The sequence below is a fragment of the Buteo buteo genome, chromosome 4, assembly GCF_964188355.1.
Source record: "Buteo buteo chromosome 4, bButBut1.hap1.1, whole genome shotgun sequence".
NCBI classification, from domain to species: domain Eukaryota; kingdom Metazoa; phylum Chordata; class Aves; order Accipitriformes; family Accipitridae; genus Buteo; species Buteo buteo.
Window position 1 is genome coordinate 13,350,035 of NC_134174.1, and position 26,047 is coordinate 13,376,081.

Below are 26,047 nucleotides of genomic sequence, written 5' to 3' on the forward strand. Positions count from 1 at the left end.
TGCTGTTTAACAAGTGAAACTATATTACTTCTGTCTGACACAGGTATATTAGGAAGCTGAGAGGAGTTCATTTTCAACTCCACAATTGTGAAAACTAAGTAAATTTCTTGAGAGATGCAGACTTTCCAGGTAGACTTAGGAGTGCTTCAACAGTTTTGATCTCACCAACCGAATATACTGCACAATCTGCATCTTACCACAGAACTCAGCGACTTGAAAATATGCATTACTTAAAGCAAAAAACACCTTCATCTGCTGCAAAACAGGAGGTAGAAGATTGAGTAGATACTGAAAGAATCAACTTAAACAAAAATTCTGATAAAATACTTCATAATACTCTCCATTTTAGGCTTAGCTCACCCTTTTTTTTTATACTTTTTAGATCTTTTTAAATAGTTAACATTTGTCAGACTGATTACATGTGCTACAATGAGGTCCCAAAAACAACCAAAGAACCTCAAGTACTAAAGTGAGCCCCATTTCAGTGCTTTAGTTAAAATTAGCAAAGCAATACCCAAGTTTCTTAAGGCTAAAGAAGGTTGAGATAGACTCAAAGCAGACTTAATAAAACTAAGTTCCTACTTAGACATGAGAAAGTGATTCACATCTCAACTGCGCTTATACAACAATTGCTAGGCATTGCTCAGGCAGCTCAAGACAACAGGGAACACAGCAGCACAGAGCTTTTGCAATGTAGGAACAGAAAATTGCACAGAAATATACTGCAACAGCACATTAGAAACCCCTTAAAAGATTCACAAAGAACTCGGTGAGACAAGAAAATATTATCAATCTGCACAAAACGTAAGTTATGCAATTGTTTAGTACCTTTTATAAAGGAAAATAGAAACAGAAAACTGACAGGTAACTGATACTAATAAATCAGAAATTTACACACAGAAAAGAAAAATACAGCTGAGGGTTAAAACCACAAAATTCACAGCTCTGATCCAAAAAAGCTCCTGTCATATCCCTGGAGGATGAGCATTCTGACAGTGTCACTATGACTACTAGACTCTCATACTCCTTCCTAGACATCTTTGATACTGGCCCCAGTCAGAAAGGAGAATACTAAGCTAACAAAACCTTTCAACTGTAGCAGATCACCGGAGTAAGACAAAAAAAAGCAGCAAGAATAAGACAAAAAAATAATGAAATAATAAGGAAAAATAGAATCAATAGCTAGGCAACCAAGGTACTGGCTTAAATATTCCAGGAAACAGCAATGCTGCGCAGAAGACAATACGAGTAAGTCTGGTGTACACCTGTATACAATATTTATACACACTACACCCTTTATGTTAGCAAAAAATACAAGGAGCCAAATGTATTCTGTCAAGCAACCAAATGCTGACAAGTGATAAAATGCTACGAAAACTAACCGAAAAACTGAGAGAAAACAAAGGAAAAGAAGATAACAGAACTAAACCTCCAGCCAAGTGAAATACAGGTTAGAAGACAGAGTATGAAGTTGACCAGTTGAACGCTGCTGTAATACAGTTTGGCTTCTTTCATCTACTGCATTCTCTCTCTGTTCCTCCTTCACTTACAGGAAAAATGGGAAATTATGATCTCAACCCCAACGACCACAGGACTGATTTAACTGCAGATATTGATCATATCATTGCAATACCAAGTTAATCCATCCTTTCAGTAAAATAATTTCATTATAATTCACAAAAATAAAATTTGGGCTTTTCTTAACTATTTCTTCAGGGCAGATATTAGCACACAGCCATGCTTGCATTAATGCTGCCCAAGACAACAGGCTGGACTTAAAAGAACATACTTTAAAAGGTAGATCCAGCTTTTTTTATATAAAATGACATAAGACAGAGCAGCTCTGGGTAGCTGCCCATAATATGTTCTGTGATTTTTACTATTAAAGTAATGATTCAGTTTACACACTAAAAAAAAGTAAATATATTTCATAGAATATTCATATTCCGTGGCAGCGGATGTTTTCTTAATCAGCACCACAAATGTTCTCCTACAGCAACATTTTACTTCTGCATATCCTTGTAGATAACACACACCTGAAATTTGTAAATAAATGCAAGTGTTCCATGCAAATGTTTACACAGCCAGGGGGGGGGTGGGGGGAAGCATGTTTTTCACCAAAACAATGACAGTTTAACTTATACTTGGACTCTTCATAACTGACTAAAAAGTGAAGACTAAAACAGTTTAAAAGTGTTCCATAAAACATCTAAATTCACAAGCAGGGAGTCAAACAGGCAATTATGAGCTAAAGTTGATATAACAGGATTGAATTTCTTCATAAACTGTTTCAGAGTATCTGTATGGGCTTTACATAACACCCTCATCACCTAGGTGGCAATCTAAGAAACTTAGAAACTTTTTTTTACCCCCTGAACTTAAAAAAACCTGAAATATAAATAATTTATATGCAGCAGTAATATATCTTCTACAGCAAGTTAATAAATAGCAGAGGTGATGTTTAATCAGTAGCTGTTGTTAAGAGAGTATACAGTCATTTCTTTCTGGAAAATTTACAAAAAAAAAAAAGATTCAAAAGCTGCCTGCCATTTTGCCACAGCTTAAGAGCTTTCAAGAGAATACAACTAACTGTGGGGTAACATGATGGGGTAAAGATGAAATTAGTAGCTACATTAACCACCAGTAAGTACTCCTTTAAGGATAAATTTAGAAGCTTCAAACTACAAATGCAAATAATTAACTGTGCCCTAACACAGGTTTTATGTACAACATTCTTCTGACGTATTAAAGCATTTCAGTTTTATGAAGAACTTCATACAGATTAACTACAGTTCAGATGCCCAGATAGCCAGAGCTGGATCATCTTAACCCTCCAAAATTCATGGTTAAGCTTTAGCTACAGAAACAAATCCAAAGAAACCCACACACACATGCATGCAAACGTTTCCCCTCCCCCATAAAATCCAACTTTGTCTTAGTTAATAGGCTCCTTATCTTTAACACTGCAGAACTTATTACTTAAAGAATTCTCTTGTTTCTAGTCTTCTGCATCATCCACACAGCACAGCTAACAGTAACTGTATTCTAAAAAAAGCCCATTCACAGTTGTTTGAAACCATTATATGACTTTAGAAAGTAAAATGTATAACCTCTTACCTGAGCATGAAAATTTGACATAGTCGTTGTCTCTATATCTTTCTTTCCCAAAATCTCCATTTTCACTGGTGAATTGGGAAAATTAAACGAAAAGTAGTCTAAAAAGTCAGGTAAATAAGTAGCTGCCCCATGAACAATACCCATTACATAGTAAGCTGCACAGTTTTCATTTTCACTAAAAACCAGACCCACAAACTCTTCTGCAAATCTCTCCATCTCCACAGGAGATAAGTGGGAGAGTTCATTACTGTAGGCATGGATAACTGATGCACCTCCATTAGGCTGGTGCTCAATATGAATCAGCTGTTTGAACTCCAATGTGTCCAACCTTTTGAGTTTATTTTGAACCCGTGGCTCCTTTAACGAGACAAATGGAAACTCACTGTTCTCTGGTATCTTGGACTCACAGTCCTTCTTGGGATCCATATTTTTCCCATTGAAATCCTTAAGATGATCATCTATGATGCCTTTGGCTTCCTGATCCTCAATATCGGAAACCAATCCTGAGCAGATGGTCTGAATGGATTTGCTGTACATTTTTGGACGCTTCCTCTTCTCATTCTCTTTATGTTTCTTTTTCTTTTTCTTCTTAACTTTTTTAATCTGTAGCTCTTCTGCATTGGTTTTTGGTTTCTCCTTCCCACCTGTCGAGAGAAAAAAATCATCTCTTAAGTATCTTCATACACAAAATATGTACTTAAAGATCAGAATTCAAAGTTACCAAAGCCCTCATCATGGCACACAAAGACCAGAGACCAATACCGATGGTCACAATGTGTATCTTACTGAAAAATGAGTAGTAAGAGACACCTGCCATGCTCCCATTATGACTGACAAAAGCTGGGGGTGGGGCATAGAGGAAATCACGATAAAAACCAAGTTTCCCAAGGCTGCTTTCATGATGAGTCACAAACCTTAATCAGAGCATTTAACTGGTCATCAGCAATTATTATACCAGAAAGTTCAGAGACATTATATGACAGCTGTGAACAAACATTGCCAAACAAGGGATTTACAAATGGTCAATGAGTAGCAACCATCATCAGCAAGCTGTTCACAAGATGCCACTGCCAGAACCTACCTTGTCAGATGGCTTTACATGGTCATTCTTCCAGAACTAAATAACCTGTCAAAATACATGTGGAAACATCTAAAAACTGACCCCACACTTCTTAAAAAAAAAAAATCATTTAAACAAACCAAACAAAAAGCAAACAAAAAAAATCCAAACAACCACCAAAAACCAAGACCTCACAAAACAGTAACTAGCTTCAAGTTTATATAATATGCAAGCTGAACTGAAAACAAACTGTAATGGCCTAAAGCCAAAAAGTACTCATTTGGGGATAACATGTTCAACTGATTCCCAAGGCAAACATTCTCCCTTGTTTTAGAGTGTTTTTCTTTGAGTGCTTTTGGGGTTTTTTTGCAAGTAATAAACACAGTAGCCAAAAAAACTCCTGTCACTACACTGCCCTCAAATCTAGCAGTTGAAATCACTTCACGAGTTGATAAATCAAGTTACTGGGCATGTTACAGCCAAAATTATATTCACAAGCAATTCAAGATCAGCAGGTTCAGTCACAGAAATTTAGAAGTTCAGTCCTGCAATGAAATACACACTAAGTAATCTCAAATTCACAAGAGTTAAGTTAGCCAGTCTCTACTACTGTGCTGTGGTATATTCTCAGCTCACAATCCACAGCCCAAGTAATTCACAAGAGTCCTTAAGAAAAAATAAGGAAGAAAATGAAAATAAAGATCACAACTGTTGGTGTGTGGAATCACACATTCTTGCTGATAATTAAGAGGTTTGGATATGGAAGGTGCACATACTGGAAAGGAGAACAAGCAATTAAGACACTTGCCTCTAAGCCTCTTGAGGTTTGTGACAGCAGCTGGGGATTTCTGAAGTGGAGGCAGGCGAGCTAGTTACCTCTCTAGCTTCTATTTTCTTGTCTTGTAGGGGGGAAGAAGTGCTCTGAGGTTACTCATTTCTTACTTAGCCCAAACAAGGAAGTGGGCTCTAGGATTTCTTAACCTAATCCACACAGTTAAAAGCTACAAAGACCCCCTTCACTCTAAATCAGATTTAGCATAGCGTACTCTATGACCACAATTTCACTTTTAGCTAACCAAATTCAGCTGCCAAAAGGCACAATATCCTCATGAAAATCCATCCTTTCATTAGGCTAAGTTTAATGTAAAACCAGCATGGGCCTCTGCAACAGGACTGCTTCATCTGGTAGACACAATACTCACCAATTCTTTAACATCTTCATTCTGCCACAAGAGTCTTTAAATCTAGTGGGCAGGGAATGACCAGAAAGAGCAGCACTATGTGTACAGCCAATTACCTCAACTTTAGAGAAGTCCTGAAAATAGTTAACTGAGGGTGCCAGGATACTAGAGTGAAATGTCATCACCTGACAAAAATCACCTACTGCTCACATTCTGGGGTATTGTAATAGTGTCATTACAGCACCAGTTCCATTAGGGGGGAAATAAAAACAAAGAAATGGTTTTATGACAGTGGTAAGTTCCACATAGCAGGCTTAGAAATCTCAATCCAAACCTCAAAATACAGACTATAGAACAGACGTTACCCGCCCCCCGCCGCCTGCAGGAATACACAACTAGAAAGCATCCAAGAACCTACAAGTATTTCAAACTCTTAAAAATGCTTTAACTTAACAATTAAAAATTGTTCCACTCTAAACATGAAGACTTGTTGCTATACTGATCAAACATTTCCAGATATTATATTAGTTTGAATATGGAAAATATGGAATTATAGCACAGAATGCCACAGCAAGGTGAGGTGGGGAAGCAGGGTTACCTGTCAACTCACTTTTTCTCAAATGGAACTCAGATTTTTGTAGGGACTAGGCAGTCAGATCTGGGACTTCACCCATGGCAGGGGAAGGATGGAAATTTATATTCATTGGGGTACAATCAGCAATAATATAAATGGCAACAAATACAACAACTTCTAAGTTTAAAGCAAGAAGCTGTTTGCTATAGCAAGAACCAAATTGCTCTCATACTTCAGCATCTCTATAATCACCAAAGAAAACCTTAAGACAACTGTAGATCAGCATCTACATGTCCTTGCTGAACATCCAGCTATTAAATTACATTCCATTATTACCAGTTAAAATGTAAAAGTACTTACATAATAGAAGGGTATGAATCTGTATCTGTGCAAAACTACCTCAAAAATTTTTTACTTCTGTTTCTACAGTACAAGAAGGAAGATTATCCAATTTCTCCTTTCAATCTGTCTCATTCCCTGCCTTTGATTATATCTTCCTAAAAGTTTTACTAACAATCAATTTAATTCAACCTCTCCTGTAATATGTGGTGGTTGTTTTTTTAATCCATCACTTAATGTATTTCACAGATGCAGCTATGCAAAAAAAACACCCCACCCACCCACCCCCCCACACACCACCAGTTTTAAGATTACAAAACTGCTGAACTACAGAACAGGCTTCCTAGAGAGGTGGTCAATGCCCCAAGCCTGTCAGTGTTTTAAGAGGCATTTGGAAAATGCCCTTAACAACATGCTTTAACTTTTAGTCAGCCCTGAAGTGGTCAGACAGTTGGACTAGATGATCGTTGTTGGTCCCTTCCAACTGAAATAGTCTAGTCTATTCTAATCATCAGTAAACAGCACTCAAAAGAGCAAAGCCATGGTCTCAAAAGCAGTGGTGTTTTTAAGACAGAAACAACAAAAAAATCCCCAATGTAACATACACAATTAAAATCAGATAGATGGAATGTAAATCAGTGTCAAATTATGTGAAGTTCACATAAACATATTAAAAGAGGTTTGCACTCAAAGCTGATTGTAAAAATATGTTTTAGTTAAGTTGGTATACACCTACGTAAGTACTCAAAACCTTCTTAAGAGGGATCACACTACGACATTTTAAAAGTGAAGAACATTTATCTTTCTCTGTGTTTGTTTTCACACCGTCTCCATGAAACCTTCAGAAAGGGAAAAAAGCTCTTAACCACAGGATAAAAATAATTCTTTTTCTGGTATCCAACACAGTCATCCTTCCAGCCAAAAGAAGTTTTCTGTTCAGCTTTAAATACAAATATTTTAGCAACATAGACTCTTTTTACCTTTGATGACAGACTAAAAGTGTTATGCTATTTACACATGCATCAACTATTAAAGTGCATCAGTACACACTTTCCCAAATCATGAGAAGTTGCAAAAGTGGTACGCACAATTTCGAACCAAATGAATATTTGCTAGCAGCCTTTCATCTCTGAACACAACTCTCTTCTCTTCCACAAAACTTTTTGGATCTCTATATAACAAAAAGGATAGAGCTGAGGCCATTTTTAATTCTGAAACACCAGGAAATCAAGAGAGCAACCATCACTGAAAGAACAAAAGGCTGTAGAACAAAAAATAACCAGAAGATCTACGGTGGGAAGTAGCAGAGACCCCTGAAGTCCTACTTGCAACTGGGAAAACAGAAAAATCAAGATTGGGAGTGTCTATCCTTGGGAGACAAAATATGAATCCCTTCAAGGGTCTGAGCTACTGATGCCACTAGAGAGGAGAAAAGCCTTAAAACACAGAAATCAGAAGAAAGGGGATTCCAAATGGGATCTTTTCAAAACATTACTAGAATTAAAGACTTAAAAAAAAATTTACATACCAACAAGAGTAAAACTTAGTTCTCTAAAAGCAATTCAAGCAGAAATTGAAAGACAGCATGACTTCAAAAACTGATTAGTTGTTTTGAGCCTTTTTCAAATTCACACAAGTTTATGCTACTGCATACACAAACCAAATTCTGTCAAGAACTCTACTCCAGTTTCATACTGGCAGCAAATTACGTACTTAGGAAAAGTTATTTTTAGATACTTCAGACACCATATTTCGTAGAAAATTTATATTTTAATTTTATATTTATATTCTAATACTAAATTGAATATGAAAAAACTAGAAAAATTTTAAATTAATAATTATTTGTTCAGCCTTCAAATGCGGATACATGATATAGCTGAGCAATCTAAGTGCTCATTGCCACAGATGGGTAGAGTCCAACTCCCCACTCTCCTCTGCCACTGCTCCTAGCACGCAGTCCTACACCATTCCTGGTACTGACTGATGCTCGTCTGACTGCACAGTAAATTGACTTAACTTAATGGCTTCTCAGAAAACCATTCACTTTGCTGCTAGATTAGTGAACAGAATTGGTTCACGGCATTGTCAGACAGGAACTAGAGCATGAAGACCACCAATAGCAGGCAACGAAGAGTAGCAGAACCCACCCCTCATCAGTGGCAGCAGACCACTTGATCTGCTTGGCTACGCTGCCCACCACACCTTCACCTCTCCACCCCAAGCACTGAACAAGTCCGAACTTTTAAGGATAAAAAAAAAATTCCCCTGCCACACAAAACACTACCTTAACACATATATGAGAAAAGACCAAGTTCCTAGCAAACCTTAATAGAAAGCTTCCCAACCCAAAACCTTGGACTTTTAAATTTAATGTTAAAGTTATATAATTTACCTTTTTAAAGGTAACATTCTAGTACATTTAACTGCAATATGGATCAGACTACAATTTCTTCCCTGTCCTTTATTAGAGTTAGTGTGTGGGTGGTGCTGTACAGTGCTTGTTCCCATCATGATGTTTGACATCCCATATGCCCAACTTTAGAATATTCATGTTCAATTATTTTAGCATACAGATGAAGTTTTCCTGAGGAATACAAACACAAAATGGAAAATTGATTTCTAGAAGTAGTGTTTCTCAGCAAAGCTTAAATAGTTTCACAGAAGGAAGAGGTGGCACATTTCTAGCTTAAGGCTTCTGCTCTGCTGAATTTCAAAGATCCACTGTGAAGTAGGTGTTTAAAGCTGCTCAGAAGTTGCAAAGACTTCAATAGCAAAAGGAATTAGTTTGCTGAAATACTGGGATTGCTATCAGCAATGCTCAATAAAGTACTTTCATCTTATTCTTCTTTTGCAGTAGCTGTAGAGAGGAACAGAAACACTCAGTCACTCCTCTGCTGCATATATCAAAATACTTTAAAGCAAAACATGCTGCTTCTTCCAAAACCAATAACACTGCTTCGACACTTGGCTAATGGACACCAAAAAAGAACAGCTGCCTTCAGTGTCTCCCTAGGGCAGTAATCAAGTTGCCTCACAGCAGACATACAGAATGTGGTGAAAACATAACCAAGCAATCCAAAAGACTAAATAAAAACCGAAACACCGTAAGACTGAGATATCCAAACTAGTTTTGTTTTAAGCAAGACTTGGCAGCAGCAGCGTAGTGCTTGATGCAAGTTAACTTAGTTTACCTCTCAAGTAGTTACTATTGAGGCACACACTCACAACCCAAAACCTTCAAGACAGGTTTTTCAGTCTTCACCAGCAATCACAATAAAGGTGTGTACATACATACACATACATACAACTGCTGGAATCTAGTTTCAGCCAAGACAGTAGCCATTTTGAAGCGCATGGCATCTGCCTCTGTGTTCCGAGATGCATTTAGACAAGCACAGCTACCGAAACACCTATAAACAAAACAAGAAATTTTTCCACTGCAGGATTCAGAAACACAAGACAGAAGTAAGAATTTTCACTTTAACTAAAATACTTTTTTAATACAAGTGAGTCAGAGAACTGCTTTGGGACTCCAAGAATGATGAATAACAGGGGTGGAGGGTGGGGAGAAAAACCTTCGGCACCTACAGATGTGTACAGGAACTTTCCCCTTGATCTGATGTTAAAAAAGCAGACTGAGCTCACACTCTACTGGAGCGTAAAAGACCAAAGAACAGCAAAATTTTAATTTTGCTTCTGCTTTTGTTTAGCTAGAAATATCTGCACAAGGATGGAGTTATAAAACTTGCACTGTATTTTTAAATAAATTAGAATAGAAATCTATGTTCATTCTGTTCATGCATGCACAGTCAGCAATAACAGAACTAACTCTAAACAACCTTTAAACATTTTCTAGGCAAGTCAGGCCTTACATACCACAAATACTTCTGCCACTGCATATACCTACATAATAGGCAGATCTTTCAAGGTAACAGTAAATTTATTTCTTGTGGTGCCACGATATCCCTGTCACTCGCAGCACAGGACCTACTCGCAGCACAGGACCTATTACTAAAGGCTCAGATTTAAAACTGTTTGAATTTTATGCAAATAAGCCAATGCTCTGTTATTATTAGATGATACGTACTTGTAATTTAAATTGATGCTAGACAGCCTGAACTCTGGTAACTACAGGTTCCTTCCAAGTGTGAGTTTTTTTAAGAAGAAAACTCAGAAATTACCTGAAGTTTATCTCATGTTGTGTTTTGTCCATGAGATCATTTGATCTCAAATTTTACGTAACCAGAGAACATAAAGCTTTTACTTCATTCAGTTGTCTCACTTAGAGCAGCGTTTCTCAACTTTGAGATCACAGCCCCCAAAATTATTAGGGTGGGAACTTCAGAAGCTTAAAAAAAAAAAAAACAAACACCAAAAAAACACGTTCATAACAACACTAAATTGTTCTGTTCCCACAGTTTTCTAGCTCACAGCTAGTACCAGGAAAGGACAAACATTTTTAACTGCAGCCAGTAATTAAAGTCAGTTTTTACTTCCTCACATTAGGAGAGCTCAGTCACCAAAAATTTAACAGAGCTGAGGAGCACTTGGTCAGGGGTAGGAGCACAGAGGAAAGAACATCAATGCGGAAGACGCTAAACAGGGACCGTATTTCCTAGATTTTTCAAGTGAACAGAAGGACTGGAACACAGCATCCTACTCCTCGTTCTATGGCACAAGAAAAGTCACAGCAATTATCAACCAGCTGCAGGCATACTACTTGTTCTGCAGTGAGAGATCAGCCTGGCTATTCCTGTCATCAGCTACAAAACATTTAAGTCTTTGGCTTGGTCCTGTACCAACTGTCTCCTACTGCAATACTACGAGATGTTCTACCTAGTACTCTCCAGTAAGGGGATAGGTAAGAAGTAACCTTCAATTAATGATCTTCACTTTCTTCCCATAGTCCCACATGGCCAGACAGATGACTCAAGCATTTTCTAACATTCTCACTGCAATTCAGACTAAAGCACTGACATATTAGAAATTTATGATGACTCACCTCTGCTACAGCTCTTCAGGCTGGGTCTTTGAATAGTCAACACAGAAATCCCAGTTCAAACCACAGAAGTGTCCCCATAGATCTTCCAAGGAGTTTAAAGTTCATAACCACAACCAACCAAAAAAAAAAAAGCTTAGAACAGGAACAGCAAAGACTCCATTCACCAACCAGTAAATGAATAAAATATGCAGTCGCAGAGAACACAAGTGTTCTTGGAGGCACTGCCACTTATAGTAGGGGAAAAAAAAAAAAAAAAAAAAGGCAAAAAAGCAGCTATCCCAGCACAAGAAAAACCATGAGAAGCCTTTTAGAGCCTAAAACCCCCTCAAGTTTGTACCAGCCACATAATTAAATAAGTGACAGGATTTTATGTATTATAAACTTATTTTTATATATTTTTCAATAAATATAATTTTATATAATAATTTGATGAGTTAATGAAAAACATATTAGAAAACAGTTCAAAAGGATCAGAACAACTGACTTCCTAATAGAGTTCAAATATGCACATGGAATTCTGAACAGACACAAAATGCACATAGTCACTCCGCAAATAAGGAGGATGAGCAAGATCAAATGCTGACAGGTTGAAAAGCTAACAGACCATATGCTGAAAACAAACATAACTTCAAGGTGTCTCAGTACACAGCCCAGGAAACAAACCAAACAGCAAGAGTACAACTGAGAACTCACAGCTATCTTGTTCTATTTATAGGCTTGAAGCTTGACTATTAAACATCAGAAGAGTCAAGCCTAAAAAACCAACAAATAATCTTATTTTATGTTGTCTCAGCCCTCCTGGAAGTTGAATAGTAACAACCACCTTGAGAACAGCTACTCAAGATTTTCAGAAAGCGACACTTACAGGCATACAAACACAGGATGTGATAAAAGTTGCTATGAGGATAGACATTTACTTTTACCATGTTTATCTCATTAAGGTAACTGTCTCTTACACATCAGAGCGACACAGGAAGATCCTAACACACTGCCTCCTATACCCTTTCCAACAACTGCACTTATCATGAAAGTTTCAATGGTTGTAAGATGAGCAGAGATTTATAAATTGATTAATAAAAAATATAAAGCTCTAAAACATTTTCAGTTAATTCTTCTACAACCAACAGTCTGAAAATATAGAGTCTTCAAACAGTCTACGGAGTCTGGTCACCTGAGTTACCACATTAAATATATACACATAAAATTACAGATTAACTATTTTAAGGACTTTTTTAAAGTACTTTAAAAAGGAGCAACCATTTATTCCTTCCATACTTCTAAATCTCTCTATTCTCCAAATAAGTCAACATCCAAAATAAAAAACGTAACAGAAATGCCACCTAGACTGAAAGCAAGGATAGAAACTTAGTGGAGAGGGAAGGTGTAACAGAAGAATTCAGTTCAAAATTATGGGTCTGCATATGAGAATGAGAATCCTTAAGAGGAATCATGCAGGACAAATTTTTTTTTGTGCGGTTCCACATGTCTGGATCTTAAAATACACTATGAGGTGAAAAAGTGCCAATTTAATCATCTTAATTCAATGAAGCCTTCCACTTCAAGCAGCAAAGGCAGCAAACACACTCCTCTAGCAGCATTTTTCACCTGCTATGGAAGAACTTGAAAGACTGTAGAGTAACCCACATAGAAGCAGACCTCTTTTCTGAATGGACCATCACAGTATTTTAATTAATCTGTGACACTGAAATTATAAACTGAAACCCACTTCACATTAACAATAAAATCACCGGGTGAAGAAAAATATTTTATGCGCACCCAGGCTAGCAACTTACCCAAAGACATTTACTAGCTGAAGGTAGAAACACTGTTCTCAAAGGAAGAGTTCCTATAAATATGACAGCATTGCAATTCTCTCTGAAGTCTTACCTTTGAATTCCTTGTCTTTGAAATAAAGTAATTAAAAAAATGCAGTTACTTCCACAGTTTTCAACATAAAAAGAAGTTCCAAATAATACATGTGCATTTGTTACACACAGCCTGTCATAATTTGTACTTACAGCCTTCAGATCAGTATTTCAGATCTCTTTCAACAACAAAAAAAAATAATAAAAAAAGATCATATGGAAACCTTTTAACCCGCATAGATTTTGTAGGCAGTGGTAGAATAAGACTTTACTTCCGCTTTTCACTGATGTACCAAAAGTCTTTGCTTCAAGCTCCAGACCCCCACTTTCAATAAGACACACTTCAAAGCTATTACAGCATAGCTCTCCCTCCACCTGCTCCATCCTAAAGCAGCAAGCACTGACAGTGTCTCACGCTGCCTGGACAACAGTAGAGACTAATCAAGTCCAGCACTGTTGGCTCCTTTTAGGTTCTCAAAGATTTGTGTAGTCAACTAAATGCACTAGCTGAACAGGAGTAATGGAGGGTAGAAATGAATCAGTCATGTAAAGGGATGAGAAGGCACCAAGAGCAAGCAGCAACAAAGACATCTCCAGAAAACTTGGAAAAGTGATCCATCAGCTACATAAAAGGTAAGCAAATGATTTAATGCATTCTTTCTAAAAAAAAAAAAAAAAATGTTTTGAGGCCCACTAGAACTTAGAAGAGCTCTGCTCTCAGTTGATCTCATCGCACATACCCTACCTGTATTCTACAGCTCTATTTCACCCTATACTCATATATTTTATTGGTAAAAGTCGATAACTCGGTGCCTAAGGACTATGAAGCAAAATCAGTATTACAGGCAAATCAGTGTGGTGAGCTGTGTGCCCTGCACTCTTACCTCAGTCTTCACCATCCCCTCAATGTCTCAAACTAAAATGCACTGCATACAAATCCTTCAACGTTTTCCCTTAAGACACACAAAGACAAAAGATGGCAGGTAGGAAAAAGCATGCAGTATGACTCAGAGGTAGGTCCCGTCTTAAATATACCAATTTTATAATTACTTCTGTGAAAAAAAAAATCTATAAAAGAATTCTTAAATGTTCATAAGAATGTACAATTAAATGTAATTTCTCCCAGAAGACTAAAAAAAAAGCTTCAGAAAACAATTTGTACTTAGATGTTCATACCAGCACAATAAAGATGTTCATTCTCCCTTCTTCCCTGCATTTTGACATTCCATAAACCAAGGCATTTAATCTTGCAGAAACACACACGAAGAATTTATCCTACTTCATTTTTAGAAATTGCTATGCTCCAATACAAATAATAAGAAAAATAGGACTGACTTTTTCTTTTTAAAGGGAAAACACAAATGGGACTGTTTAAAAATAAACCTATTAATCCTTTTTCTTTTTGCAGGATCTCCAGTAACCCTCACCCATGTCACACTGGTGTGAAATTTTTTTGTTTGAAACTTTCAATTTCTAAAAGGTAACTTTTTCATTATGAAGATTTTCTGAAAAGCAAATTTAAATCACTTAAATTTCCTGAATTTTTAACAATATGCATGTGCAAAGAAGTTTTTTTACAAAAAACTTGAGCTCTTCCTTCTACATAACAGATTGAGAGAAAAAGGGGCAATTATATATCCTTATTCTACAGAGAATATATCTGCAAGTGCAAAAGGATTACAAAAAAAAATCTTTTCATTCTAGATGCATAAGAAAAGCCATCAGGGTCTCTGATAGCCAAACATTTCCTTTAGCAGCCTCAGGAACTGCAAGAATACCCTTTTAAAGAGTTGCCCTTCTCCAACGTGGGCAAGTTTTATCATTGCTTTCAACAGAACAGCAACCCAAGTTTAGGCAGATAAACAGCTTACATCCCTAAGCTTCCTAACATAAGTAAACTCTTCCACATTCAGCTCAAAGCACCAAAATCAGGCTTATGCACCAACTCGCCTTCAAAAGGCATCAGTCCCTCAGTACTGACCTCTTCTGTAACTAGTTACCTTTTATCTGAGACAGCTAGTTTAACTGTCTGAAGTCAGGCAGACTATTACCTCCACCCCCTCAATGAAAGTTAAGTCACAAACAAAAGAAAAAACAAAAAAGACAAAACCCAAAACACTAACAATAACATAAGAATAAAAGCATTCAGCAGATGGTCAGAGTAACATTTTACAAGATCTAATGCCTAGAAGTAAGCTTAGAGACCAGCACTGTAGTCTTTTAACACACACACACAAAAAACCCAACCACAAAACCAAAAACCCAAAGAAAAGGAAAGTAGACTAGTTCCAAACCTTTGTTCCTAAACCCACACAGTGAATTCTGAGCTCAGAATAAAAGGGCTTGGAGCTTAACTTTTGTTTCACAGGAAGAAGATATCCTTAGATGAAGAGTTAATAATGTTTGAGAAGGTCATAGAGGCATTGACCACTGATACAAGAAGCTGATTCTTAAAGCACTTCTGCCTTTGCTCTGTTTCCCTCAGCTTCCAGGATGTAAAGCTAGATCACCAGAAGGAATCAGGAAACGTTACACAAACTTCACAGCACATACGAACACATCCAGTCAGACTTTAGAGGCCCACAGAAGACATCCAGAGCTGCTATTCTGAACAGGATGCAAACTCAGTGGAGATCTGTCTGCTCTAAATAACTGCTCTCCTGACAGACCCCCTTCTTTCCCTAAAATAAAAGTAAATTTTGCAGGGTACTGGCAAACCAAACATAGCCTCTACAAAACCCTTCTTGCCAACACCTTAAAGGAAACCTAAAACATGACACTTGACTGATAACGTATCAGATCTATGAAATAGGGATAAGGCACATAATGCACTTGTAGCACTGTTCTCTGTGAGAATAACCTATCCTGCTACTCAACTACCTCAGAACAGCAGGCCCTGTGCATAGGCTTTTTTATATCAACTTGAAAATACAGCACTGTTTGAGGCCCAATATCCCCATTAGATATCATTTATTAGACCTGTGTAACAAGACTTGCTGTCTTTGCAGCTTCCACCTCATCTGCTGAATGGCAACAGAAACAGGAGAGGGCAAAAAAAGGCTGGTACGCAAACAAAACCTGAAGAACTTCACTGTTGAGGCAGTTAAGTGTTGCCCAGTATCTCAACCACCAGCTTCCTTTCATGCTCAGCAAAGACAAGCCACAGCTGTTCTTTTCACAGGAAGTTACCAGCTTACACATTCCCCATGGTCTAAGCTGATACCTTGAGATCTGACCAACACAGGTTTCAAGCTGTTACAGTTGCTAATACAGTTACTTGGAGCTGTGCTTAGAGTATAATATGTGATATAGTAATTACAGGATTCTGTGCCTCTGATATGAACATTTTGAAGATAATGTTTTGGTTTGGGAGGTTCATTTTTTTTGTTTGTAAATTAAATCCTACAGCAGGCAAGATAACAGAAAATAGATCAGGAATTTGTTCCTAACTTCAAAAGCAGAGTCTGAAAATAACAGATTTAAAAAAAAGTTTGGCCTACTTAAATAAGCAACATCCTCACAGAAACACTGATGCAGCATAACCTAGATAAGTGAAGAACAAGGTGGATCAAGAACTGGCTTAACTGCCATGCTCAAAGGATTGTGATCAGCAGCACAAAGTCCAGCTGGAAAACAGTGACTACTGGAGTAACCCGGTCATTGATACCTTGCGCCAGTACTGTTCAACATCTTCATTAATGGCCAGCATCATGGGACAGAGCACGCCCTCAGCAAGTTTGCAAGCGATAGAAAACTGGAAGAAGTGGTTGATGCACCACAGGGTTGCGCTGCCAGTGAGAGGGACCTCAAGAGGCTGTAGAAACGGCCCGACTCGGTGGACACACGAAGTTAACGCAGGGATGTGCAAAGCCCCACAGCCTGGGAGGAATAACCCCCTGCACCAGCACAGGCTGAGGACCAACTGCCTGGACAGCAGCCCAACAGAGAAGGACTTGAGGGTCCCGCTGGATGACAGGCTGCCCATAAGCCATCAGTGTGCCTTTGTGGCAAAGCAGGCCAGCAGCCCCCTGGACAGGATTAGGAAAAGTACTGCCAGAAGGTTGAGGGGAGTGATTCTTTCCCTCTGCTCACCACTGGTGAGACACATCTGGAGTATTGTGTCCAGTTCTGGGCTTAGCAGTCCAAGACAGACTTGGGCATACTGGAGCAAGTCCAGCAAAGGGCCCCAAAAATGATTAAGGGAACAGAGCATCACTCACACAAGGAGAGGCTGAGAGCAGTGAATTGTTCAGCATGGAGAAAAGAAAGCAGGGGGAGGAAGAATTTTATCAGTGTGTACAAATACTTGATGACAGGGTATAAAGATGTAGCCAGACTCAGGGAAGGGACTTCTTGGTATCATTTAGTCCAAACCCCCTGCTCAAGCACAGTCACCCAGAGCAGGCTGCCCAGGACTGTGTCCAGTCAGGTATTACAACCTCTGTAGGCAACCTGTGCCAGTACTCAACAACCCTCAGAGTAAAAAAGTTGTGTCTTTTTTTCTTGCATTCAGACAGAATTTCATGCGTTTTGTGTCCACTGTCTCCTGCCTCAGACCACTGCTGAGAAGAGGCCATCTCCACCTTCTTCATTCCCTTCCATCAGGTGTTTATACACATTGATGAGATGCCCCTTGAGCCTCCTCTTCTTTAAGCTGACCAGTCCCAGCTGTCTCAGCCTTTCCTCATAGGAAAGATCACAGAATAGAATCATAGAATGGGTTGGGTTGGAAGGGACCTTTAAAGGTCATCTAGTCCAACCCCCCTGCAATGAGCAGGGACATCTTCAACTACATCAGGTTGCCCAGAGCCCCGTCCAACCTGACCTTGAATGTTTCCAGGGATGGGGCATCTACCACTAATCTGGGCAACCTGTTCCAGTGTTTCACCACTCTCACTGTAAAAAAATCTCTTCCTTATAATCTAGTCTAAATCTACCCTCCTTCAGTTTAAAACTATTACCCCTTGTCCTATTGCGACAGGCCCTACTAGATGCTCCAGTCCTTTCACCATCTTTGGCCATGTGAAGGACTCACTCCAGTAAATCCATATCTTTCTTGTACTGGGGACCTCAGAACTGGACACAGTACTCCAGATGCAGCCTCAGCAGTGTTAAGTAAAGGAGAAGGATGACCTCCCTTGACCTGCTGGCAACGTTCTTCCTAGGCCCTGGATACCGTTGGCCTTTTTTTGCCGTGAATGTGCGCTGCTGGCTCACAGTCAGCTGTCTGTCTGCCAGAGCCCTGACGTCTTTCTCAGCAAAGCTGCTTTCCAGCTGGTCAGCCCCCAGTATGTACCAGTGCTTGGGGTTATTCTTCCACAGATGCAGGACGATACTCAGAGGTATCCGGTGACGGACAAGAGGTAAAGTGTACACGTTGAAATAAAAGAAATCCCTTTTAAACATAAGACAACACTTTTTTACTGCAAGAGTGCTCAAATACTGATACTGGTTGTCCAGAGAGATTGTGGAGCCTCCACCTTTGGAGAAACACAGAATCTGATAGTCCTGGGCAACCTACTGTAGTTGAACCTACTTTCAACAGCAGCATTGGACTAGATGCCTTGCAACCTCAGCCACTGTACATCCAGTGAATCTTAGAATTGTACAAGCGTGAGAACATGATCTTAATTACATTCCATTACAGTAAATTAAGTTGAAGAAATTAGCCAAAATTAAGACTGCCTGTTGCACATAATTTTTTAGTATTTGACAAAATTCCTGAACTATAACTCCTTACTCAGTTTTGTGCATTTAATGTTAGATATAAAATGTGATACAGACTAATTTTTTCTTCTCTACAATATATAAAATTATGACCTTCTTCAGCAACTGCAGAGAAGATGTAGGTATCACCAATATTATTCCTTGAAGCTCTAGTCTTTACCACTACTGTATAAACAACATTGTGGTGACAGTTATATTTTTAATCTCCAGCATATAACACAGTTGAGAAAAAAAATTAACATTTATAGTTAAGTTTTAGTTTGCAATCCTCATACCAACTAATCCGGGAAAATGACATTTAAGTTAAATGAAAAACATAGTATTAAAACTCAGTATCCAATCCAAATATGAAGATTTAAAGCACTAGAATGAAATACCACTACATAGTTTGAACCTACCTTTCTGCAATAATTTGACCTCTCCATTTTCTTTCTTGATTTCATTCATTATTTTGTGCTTCTTCTTCTCTTTTTGCTTCTTTTCCCTTTCTTTAATTTTGTCTTTGATTTGAGCTGAAATGCAAATATTTTACAATTTAGTAGGAACAGAAAACTAATTGTCGCATGCACATTTCATATTACTCTTACGTGAGCTCTATTAAGAGGATAAAAGGAGGACTTGAAAGGAAATCCCAGTATTTATAATATGAAAACCTAATATTAATCTGTTGCATAATCCAACATAAGCTTATTTAACTCAGACCAGTTTTGTTTGTTAAAACTGTATGCAACAACTCAGCATGTTAACTGTATACAGTTAACAGTTTTCACTTACTCCTACTACCCTGTGCTCTTATTTTGCATCTGCAGTTGGCTCTTATTTCTTGAAATTCAAGTTACACGCATTAGATAACAAATGGGGAAAAGAGTACGGTTTGTATTTTCTTGGGTGCACATATACACTAGAAACCTCACATAACTATCTTCACGTAGTTTAAACTTAAAGGCTTTTTCAAGTACCTTGGAATGAAGACAATTTGTCAGCTACAAAATCTTTTACATTAAGTTCGCCAGCTACACTAATGCATTAATAGCAGTAAGATATAATTAATAGAAACACGTGAAACACGCTGTATTTGCACAGCAGATACAATGCACTGGTGCTTCCCTTGCTTACCTACAATCAGCAACAGCTTACCTGAGCAATCTCATTATTCATTCACTTTCTTGTCACGTTCCACCAGGTTTTTAAATCATTGTTATACAAAAGCAGAGACTTTAGGCCTGCTTTCTACATGAAAAATACTAGACCCAGAGGAATTCATAATTTCAAGTAGTAATCTTTTCAAGCCGAGTTTCAATTTACTTTTGAGGCCAACCGTTCAGAGAAGTCAGATTTTACTAGGCTTAGATGCACTGCAGCCAGCATTTCATGCTCAGTCTCTTGGCCTGAAGCCAAGTACCTGCTCCAAGAGTTTACTGGGCTTTTTAACCTCCATAGGGAAAGAGGAAATCTGATGACTTATGAAGCATGTTAATAGTTAAACAAAGGGTTGTCAGTAATCCACATAAATGAATGCTGTAACAATGACTCCACAGCATTCATATCTTTCCTTCCAGGAGTCTTCCAGTAAGGCTACAGAACTTGAACCCTAGCAGTTGTTAGGATGAAGACCGTATTTTGGGAAGAGCCTAAGAAAGAAAATAAAAACCAAAAGAGATGGCAATTGAGATATGTCTGTTGTCTATCCACAGATCAAGATAAGCAGTTGGGAGAGAATAGTAACTATGCTGGCACAAAAATAAAAAGGAGTAAGGTAGCTGTGCTTAAAACTGTCTGGAAGTCTCAGTTCTAAGCAACTGAAACAATCACATTCAAGAACAGCCTTCTAAGGTTCAAAGAGAAGGGATGACAAATCAGATTCATCTGTATAGTAGACCACGGAATCCAAACAAGTTTTCCTAAGCAACACAAACCTGTCCTTTCTAGGAATAAGTTAAGCAGACATGAATCTTCCTCTCCAGCCTGCTTCTCCCCCAAAAGAAATCCACAAATTGTAAATCCCCTGCAGTTTAAGAGTATGAAGTCAGAAATAAATTATACAACAGGACTTTAAGTAACAGTCTGAAAGATGACACTCACTCAGCAAGCAGGCTATACACCAGGCTTGATTTGTAACCTGCACTGAATGTTCAATTCAGCCAGGATTACAATTATCATAGGAAGACCTAGATTTTATCTCAACATTTGCATACCGTTAAGGGGCACACTTGACTTCTGCTATCACTTACGAATCAAAGAAAGATTGAAGAGCATATACAAATGCTGAGCCTTGTTCAAAGAGGACTAGCAAAAGACTGAAAGAATCCTTTATTGTAGGCACATGAATAGCATCACAGGCCAATGAATCTTCCAGTTTTGTCAGAAGCAACACATAAGGACAGAGAACAAGCTGAAACCTTTTAAAGAGCCTCTAGTTTATTTTCACATCCAGAAAGCAATTAGCAGAGTCAATGGTGAAACGTTCCAGACAAAAGAAACAATGGAAGTGTCCTGTGACCTCCTCTAGCAACAGCCACAAGCAAATCATACCTGAAGCGACTGCAAATACAATGTAAATGCAGCTGAGGAAGGTTTGAAATAAATTAAGCTTAACTATTTCCCTTTTAGAAATCACAGAACTGTAACAAAACCAGTGTACAGCCTGAGGCAAGTAAAGAACTGTTGAGAATCCCAATTTAAATGTACAAATTCTCAGGTTTCCTCCCGCAAAGCCCACAGAATAGATAAGAAATGAGAGTCACTCCACGGATTAACACTTCATCTTAAGTCTCAGTTCAAATGCCTTCAGTTTATAATTAAAAATAAGTATTTTCTACTCTGGCTGGCAAAACTCAAACCACAATTTTTTAAAAAAGTCCTAGTCTAAATAAAAGGTTAATTGAAAAAAAAAAAAGGAGTAGGCACAGCATATGTTCTGCAGGAAATCATAAAAACGTTTATAATAACCCTTTCAAAATTCATCATTAAACAGTATTTTTATGTGAAGCCACCTAAGCATATTTACATTTCAATAACTATTTTTCCATTTTAGTAGATATTAAAAAATAGCATTCCAGCAATATAAATTTCAGCTGTATTTAAGCTGAGCTATTTGCTCTCTCCCTTTTAACAAAGTTGTTCTGATAAGGAATAATCAAAAGATCAGGTACTGAATATGAGGATTTGTCTACCATTTCATCTGGGGGGGGTTGATTTTTTTTATTATTTGATCAAAACAGACAAAAAAACAAAACCAAACCCTGTTATGTCTGCTCAACTTTGAAAAGGGAGAAAATACCAAATCTCAAAAGTTGGTATTCTGATTCTTCCAATGGGAGAAAGTCATCATGATGCCATGAATCACATCTGAAGCAACAAAAAAGAATACTTAATAGCCATATAAGACACCAACAAAAAAAATTGCAATGAAACAGGTGTCTCTGGGAAAATACCAGTTCCTCTACTACAGATTTAAATTAGCACTTTGTTTTATCAACACATCACTCGTACCAAAATCCTTAATCTTAAAGTCATCCCTAAGCAATGCACTAGCTCTCAATTTGGCCAGAACAGAGCTGAATTGACTGATGTCTGTTTCTACTCACTATAGTGTACTGGGACAGCTGATAGCTATTTCTCCTTAGCCCAATGCTTACTACAGCTGTAACTGCTTCCTTGTGACATTCAACACCCAAAGAAGTCAGTGGTCCTTAAACATTATCCTATTGTTCATTTGATGAATGTTAGGGGCTGCCTCCAAAGACCAAATCATATATTCAGGTCCCTCCACATTAATCTGTATTTTCCACTGTTTTTTTAACAATTACGTTAGGGACAATTATGACTAAAACACAGTAATTAATACATACAAACTTTTCATACATATAAACGTTATTGTAGCACAGTAACCCTTAGAGTCATCTCACATCATTGCTCATTGTACCACATGCTCTTCCTGCACACATACAGACTTCCTACTCCTTTACCTACCTCTACACTACAACCAAAAGCCAAAAGTTCGAAGTAATTTGTATCCCAGGGTAAAGATTCAGGAACACTGTATCTTTTCATAAAGTTTTCCACCTACCAAAAGGCACATTGGCTTCATATGCTACTGACAGAAAAATATGGTGCTCAGGAAATAACTGGTCAAGGACTAAACAGAGTTTGTAAATACTCCCTACTAGGGTTTAAAAAAAAAATAAAAATTCCAAGCATAGTAGGAATCAGCCGTGGAAGGTCCAGTAAGATTTAGGCTAACTCCTTAGCTTTGGAGCTGTACTGCCTGAAGAAAAAAAGTCTCTGCTATTACAGAGTTACTTTTCACTCTTGTGATGGTCTAACCCTGGCTGGATGCCAGGTGCCCACCAAAGCTGTTCTATCACTCCCCTCCTCAGCTGGACAGGGGAGAGAAAATAAAACAAATGGCTCATGGGTCAAGATAAGGACAGGGAGAGATCACTCACCAATTACCATCACTGGCAAAACAGACTTGACTTGGGGAAAAAAATTAGTTTAATTTATTACCAATCAAAATCAGAGTAGGGTAATGAGAAATAAAAACTAAATCTTAAAAAGACTGTCCACCCACGCCTCCCTTCTTGCCAGGCTTCACTTTACTCTCGATCTTCTCTATCTCCTCCCCCACAGCAACACAGGGGGATGGGGAATGTGGGTTGGGGTCAGTTCATCACCCCTTGTCTCTGCCGCTTCTTCCTCCTCAGGGGGAGGACTCCTCACCCTTCCCCTGCTCCAGCATCAGGTCCCTCCCAGAGGAGACAGTCCTCCAAGAACTTCTCCAACATGAGTCCTTCCCACTGGCTGCAGTTCTTCATGAACTGCTCCAGCGTGGGTCCATTCCCCAGGCTGCAGTCCTTCAGGCACACGCTGCTCCAGCATGGCTCCCACACAGGGTTACAAGTCCTGCCAGCAAACCTGCTCCAGCGTGGGCTCCTCTCTCCACAGCGCCACAGGTCCTGCCAGGAGCCTGCCAGGGGTCTCCACCTCCTCTGGTCCTCCATGGGCTGCAGGTGGAGATCTGCTCCACCATGGACCTCCCTGGGCTGCAGGGGGACAGCCTGCCTCACCAGGGTCTTCCCCATGGGCTGCAGGGGAATCTCTGCTCCAGCGCCTGGAACACCTCCTCCCCCTCCTTCTTCACTGACCTGGGGGTCTGCAGGGCTGTTGCTCTCTCATATTCTCAATCCTCTCTCTGGCTGCAGTTACGCAGTTTTTCCTCCCACCTTGTTAAATACATTATCCCAGAGGCGCTACCACCATCGCTGATGGTCTCAGCCTTGGCCAGCGGCGGGTCGGTCTTGGAGCCGGCTGGCATTGGCTCTGTCAGACATGGGCGAAGCTTCTAGCAGCTTCTCAGTGAAACCACCTCCATAGCCCTCCCACTACCAAAACCTTGCCATGCAAACCCAATGCAACTGTACTAAATAAGCTAATGCCATGTGCATCCTTTTTAAAATACAGAGTTCTGTAGGAGTAAGTATCCCTATTTGGAGGAAATACAACACCCAAGGAATGAAGACATTTCTAGATGTCTCATTCAAGTTCACAATGAGTGTCACAAGTCCATATTCTTTGGTTTTAGTGTCACAGAAACAGTATACCCATGAATGAAATGCAGCAACAGCAGTATATTAAAAAAAAGTGCTGTACACAGACAGGAAGAATTCCATTATGAAGAAGTGTTCTACCTCACCTTCCTAAATGGTATCTGAAGAATGTTTTCACTTTACAGTGAATCCACATGATTAACTGAATGAATTAAGAGTGATATGCATACTTCCTCTTCAAATCCAAAACCTTCTACTTTTTCTGGATGTTGGGTTAAGTACATGAATAAAAGAAATGGAATATGTACTGTATTTATAAGGTAAACAGCCATTTACAACTAAAGGCTATAGTAGAAGCTTTCTGTTTCCTAACTCGGCAGATACCTTCTCATAACGATTGCAGTGATTTCCTAAGTAGTAAATAAAGGAACACAAATTCAGAGACACCACCATTCAGATTTCAGAAATTTAACCAGATCTTTGCCTCTACTGCAAGCTTTCTACAAAAAGGTAAATTGAGTGCATAGAGAAGGAGTCAAGTGGGAAACACTCTGTAGTGGACTGTGCAATGTGGTCACTGTCACCTTCTGAAATTCACACCTTGAAGCCAATGCAGGAGCTCAAGCAAGTCCATTTCAGCACTGAAAGAGGCAAGCTTTACAACCTTGTCAGATGCCAAAAGCTGCAGCTGCTTTGCATCAGTTTTCCAGATGGTAACCCACATCAGTAGTCAGTCATAGATTATGTTCAAAGTATTCTGCCTCTCTCTCCTCCCTTTGATTTAAGGGCTGTCACCGCACATCAGGCAAAATATTTACAAACTACTGCTAACGGACACCATCAATATGGTTAACACCAACAGTATTGTAACTGAAGGGAAGGGGGAGGAGGAGGGAAGTACATAAACATCAGTTACCGTCCCTTCTATCACCACTCTCCTCCCTTTATACAAATACCCATAAAAATAAAACCTCAAGAAGCCATGTTTATCTGGTTATGCAGATACATGAAGTATGTTTAACACCACTATGTTAACGGTTTTGACACCTGCACTTTTATTAAGTCATACAAGATACACTGGAGAGCAGGCTTTCTGACTTAATGAACATGAAAAAACACATACAGTATTTCTGAGATCAACCCCCCCAAAAGTCATGACAGCTTTCTCATTCCAATAACGAGGAGTATTTGGCTGACATCCCTTTCAGTAATTAAAGTTTAAAATCCAAGATATGACTAAAGAAATCCCTCCAGTGAATGGGAAGGAAGACAGACCCCTTTCAGAACGAAAACACTTCCAAGAAATTTAAATCTAATATTTACAATTCCTCTAATCTTTGCACTTTAAAGGAGACCTTCTACATGCAGAACTGAATGAGCCAACTTTAAGCGCAAAGCACTGGGGAGTTGCATCAGAAATCAGTAGTGGAGAACATGACAGCTACAAACAAGGCCTCTGCAAGCAGTTTCAGATCTGATGTTTCAGCCTACTGGTCTTGTTTCAACTACAAAAAATTATTTATTATTCTACAACCGGAATAAGTTTCTGCAGTGTAAATTACACAGAGCTAGATTCTGGGGTACAGGAGGGGCTTGCTTTTTTGGCCAGCTTAGAAAGTGAAAGATTTTGTTC

At 38.7% G+C, this 26,047-nt stretch overlaps 1 protein-coding gene across 3 annotated transcripts in view; it reads right to left on the reverse strand.

Moving 5' to 3' along the window:
* RSBN1L (round spermatid basic protein 1 like) overlaps positions 1-26,047 on the reverse strand; it is a 58,009-nt gene that overhangs the window by 26,051 nt on the left and 5,911 nt on the right. The window contains exons 2-4 of one of the 3 annotated variants that reach the window (XM_075024763.1): positions 19,264-19,377; positions 3,501-3,761; positions 3,118-3,182 (exon numbers count right to left, since the gene is read on the reverse strand). In XM_075024763.1, coding sequence (XP_074880864.1) covers positions 3,118-3,182; positions 3,501-3,761; positions 19,264-19,377 — 440 coding nt within the window. Of the gene's footprint in view, positions 1-3,117; positions 3,762-19,263; positions 19,378-26,047 lie in introns of all 3 variants that reach the window. The other 2 variants (XM_075024761.1, XM_075024762.1) reach the window with 2 other exon arrangements.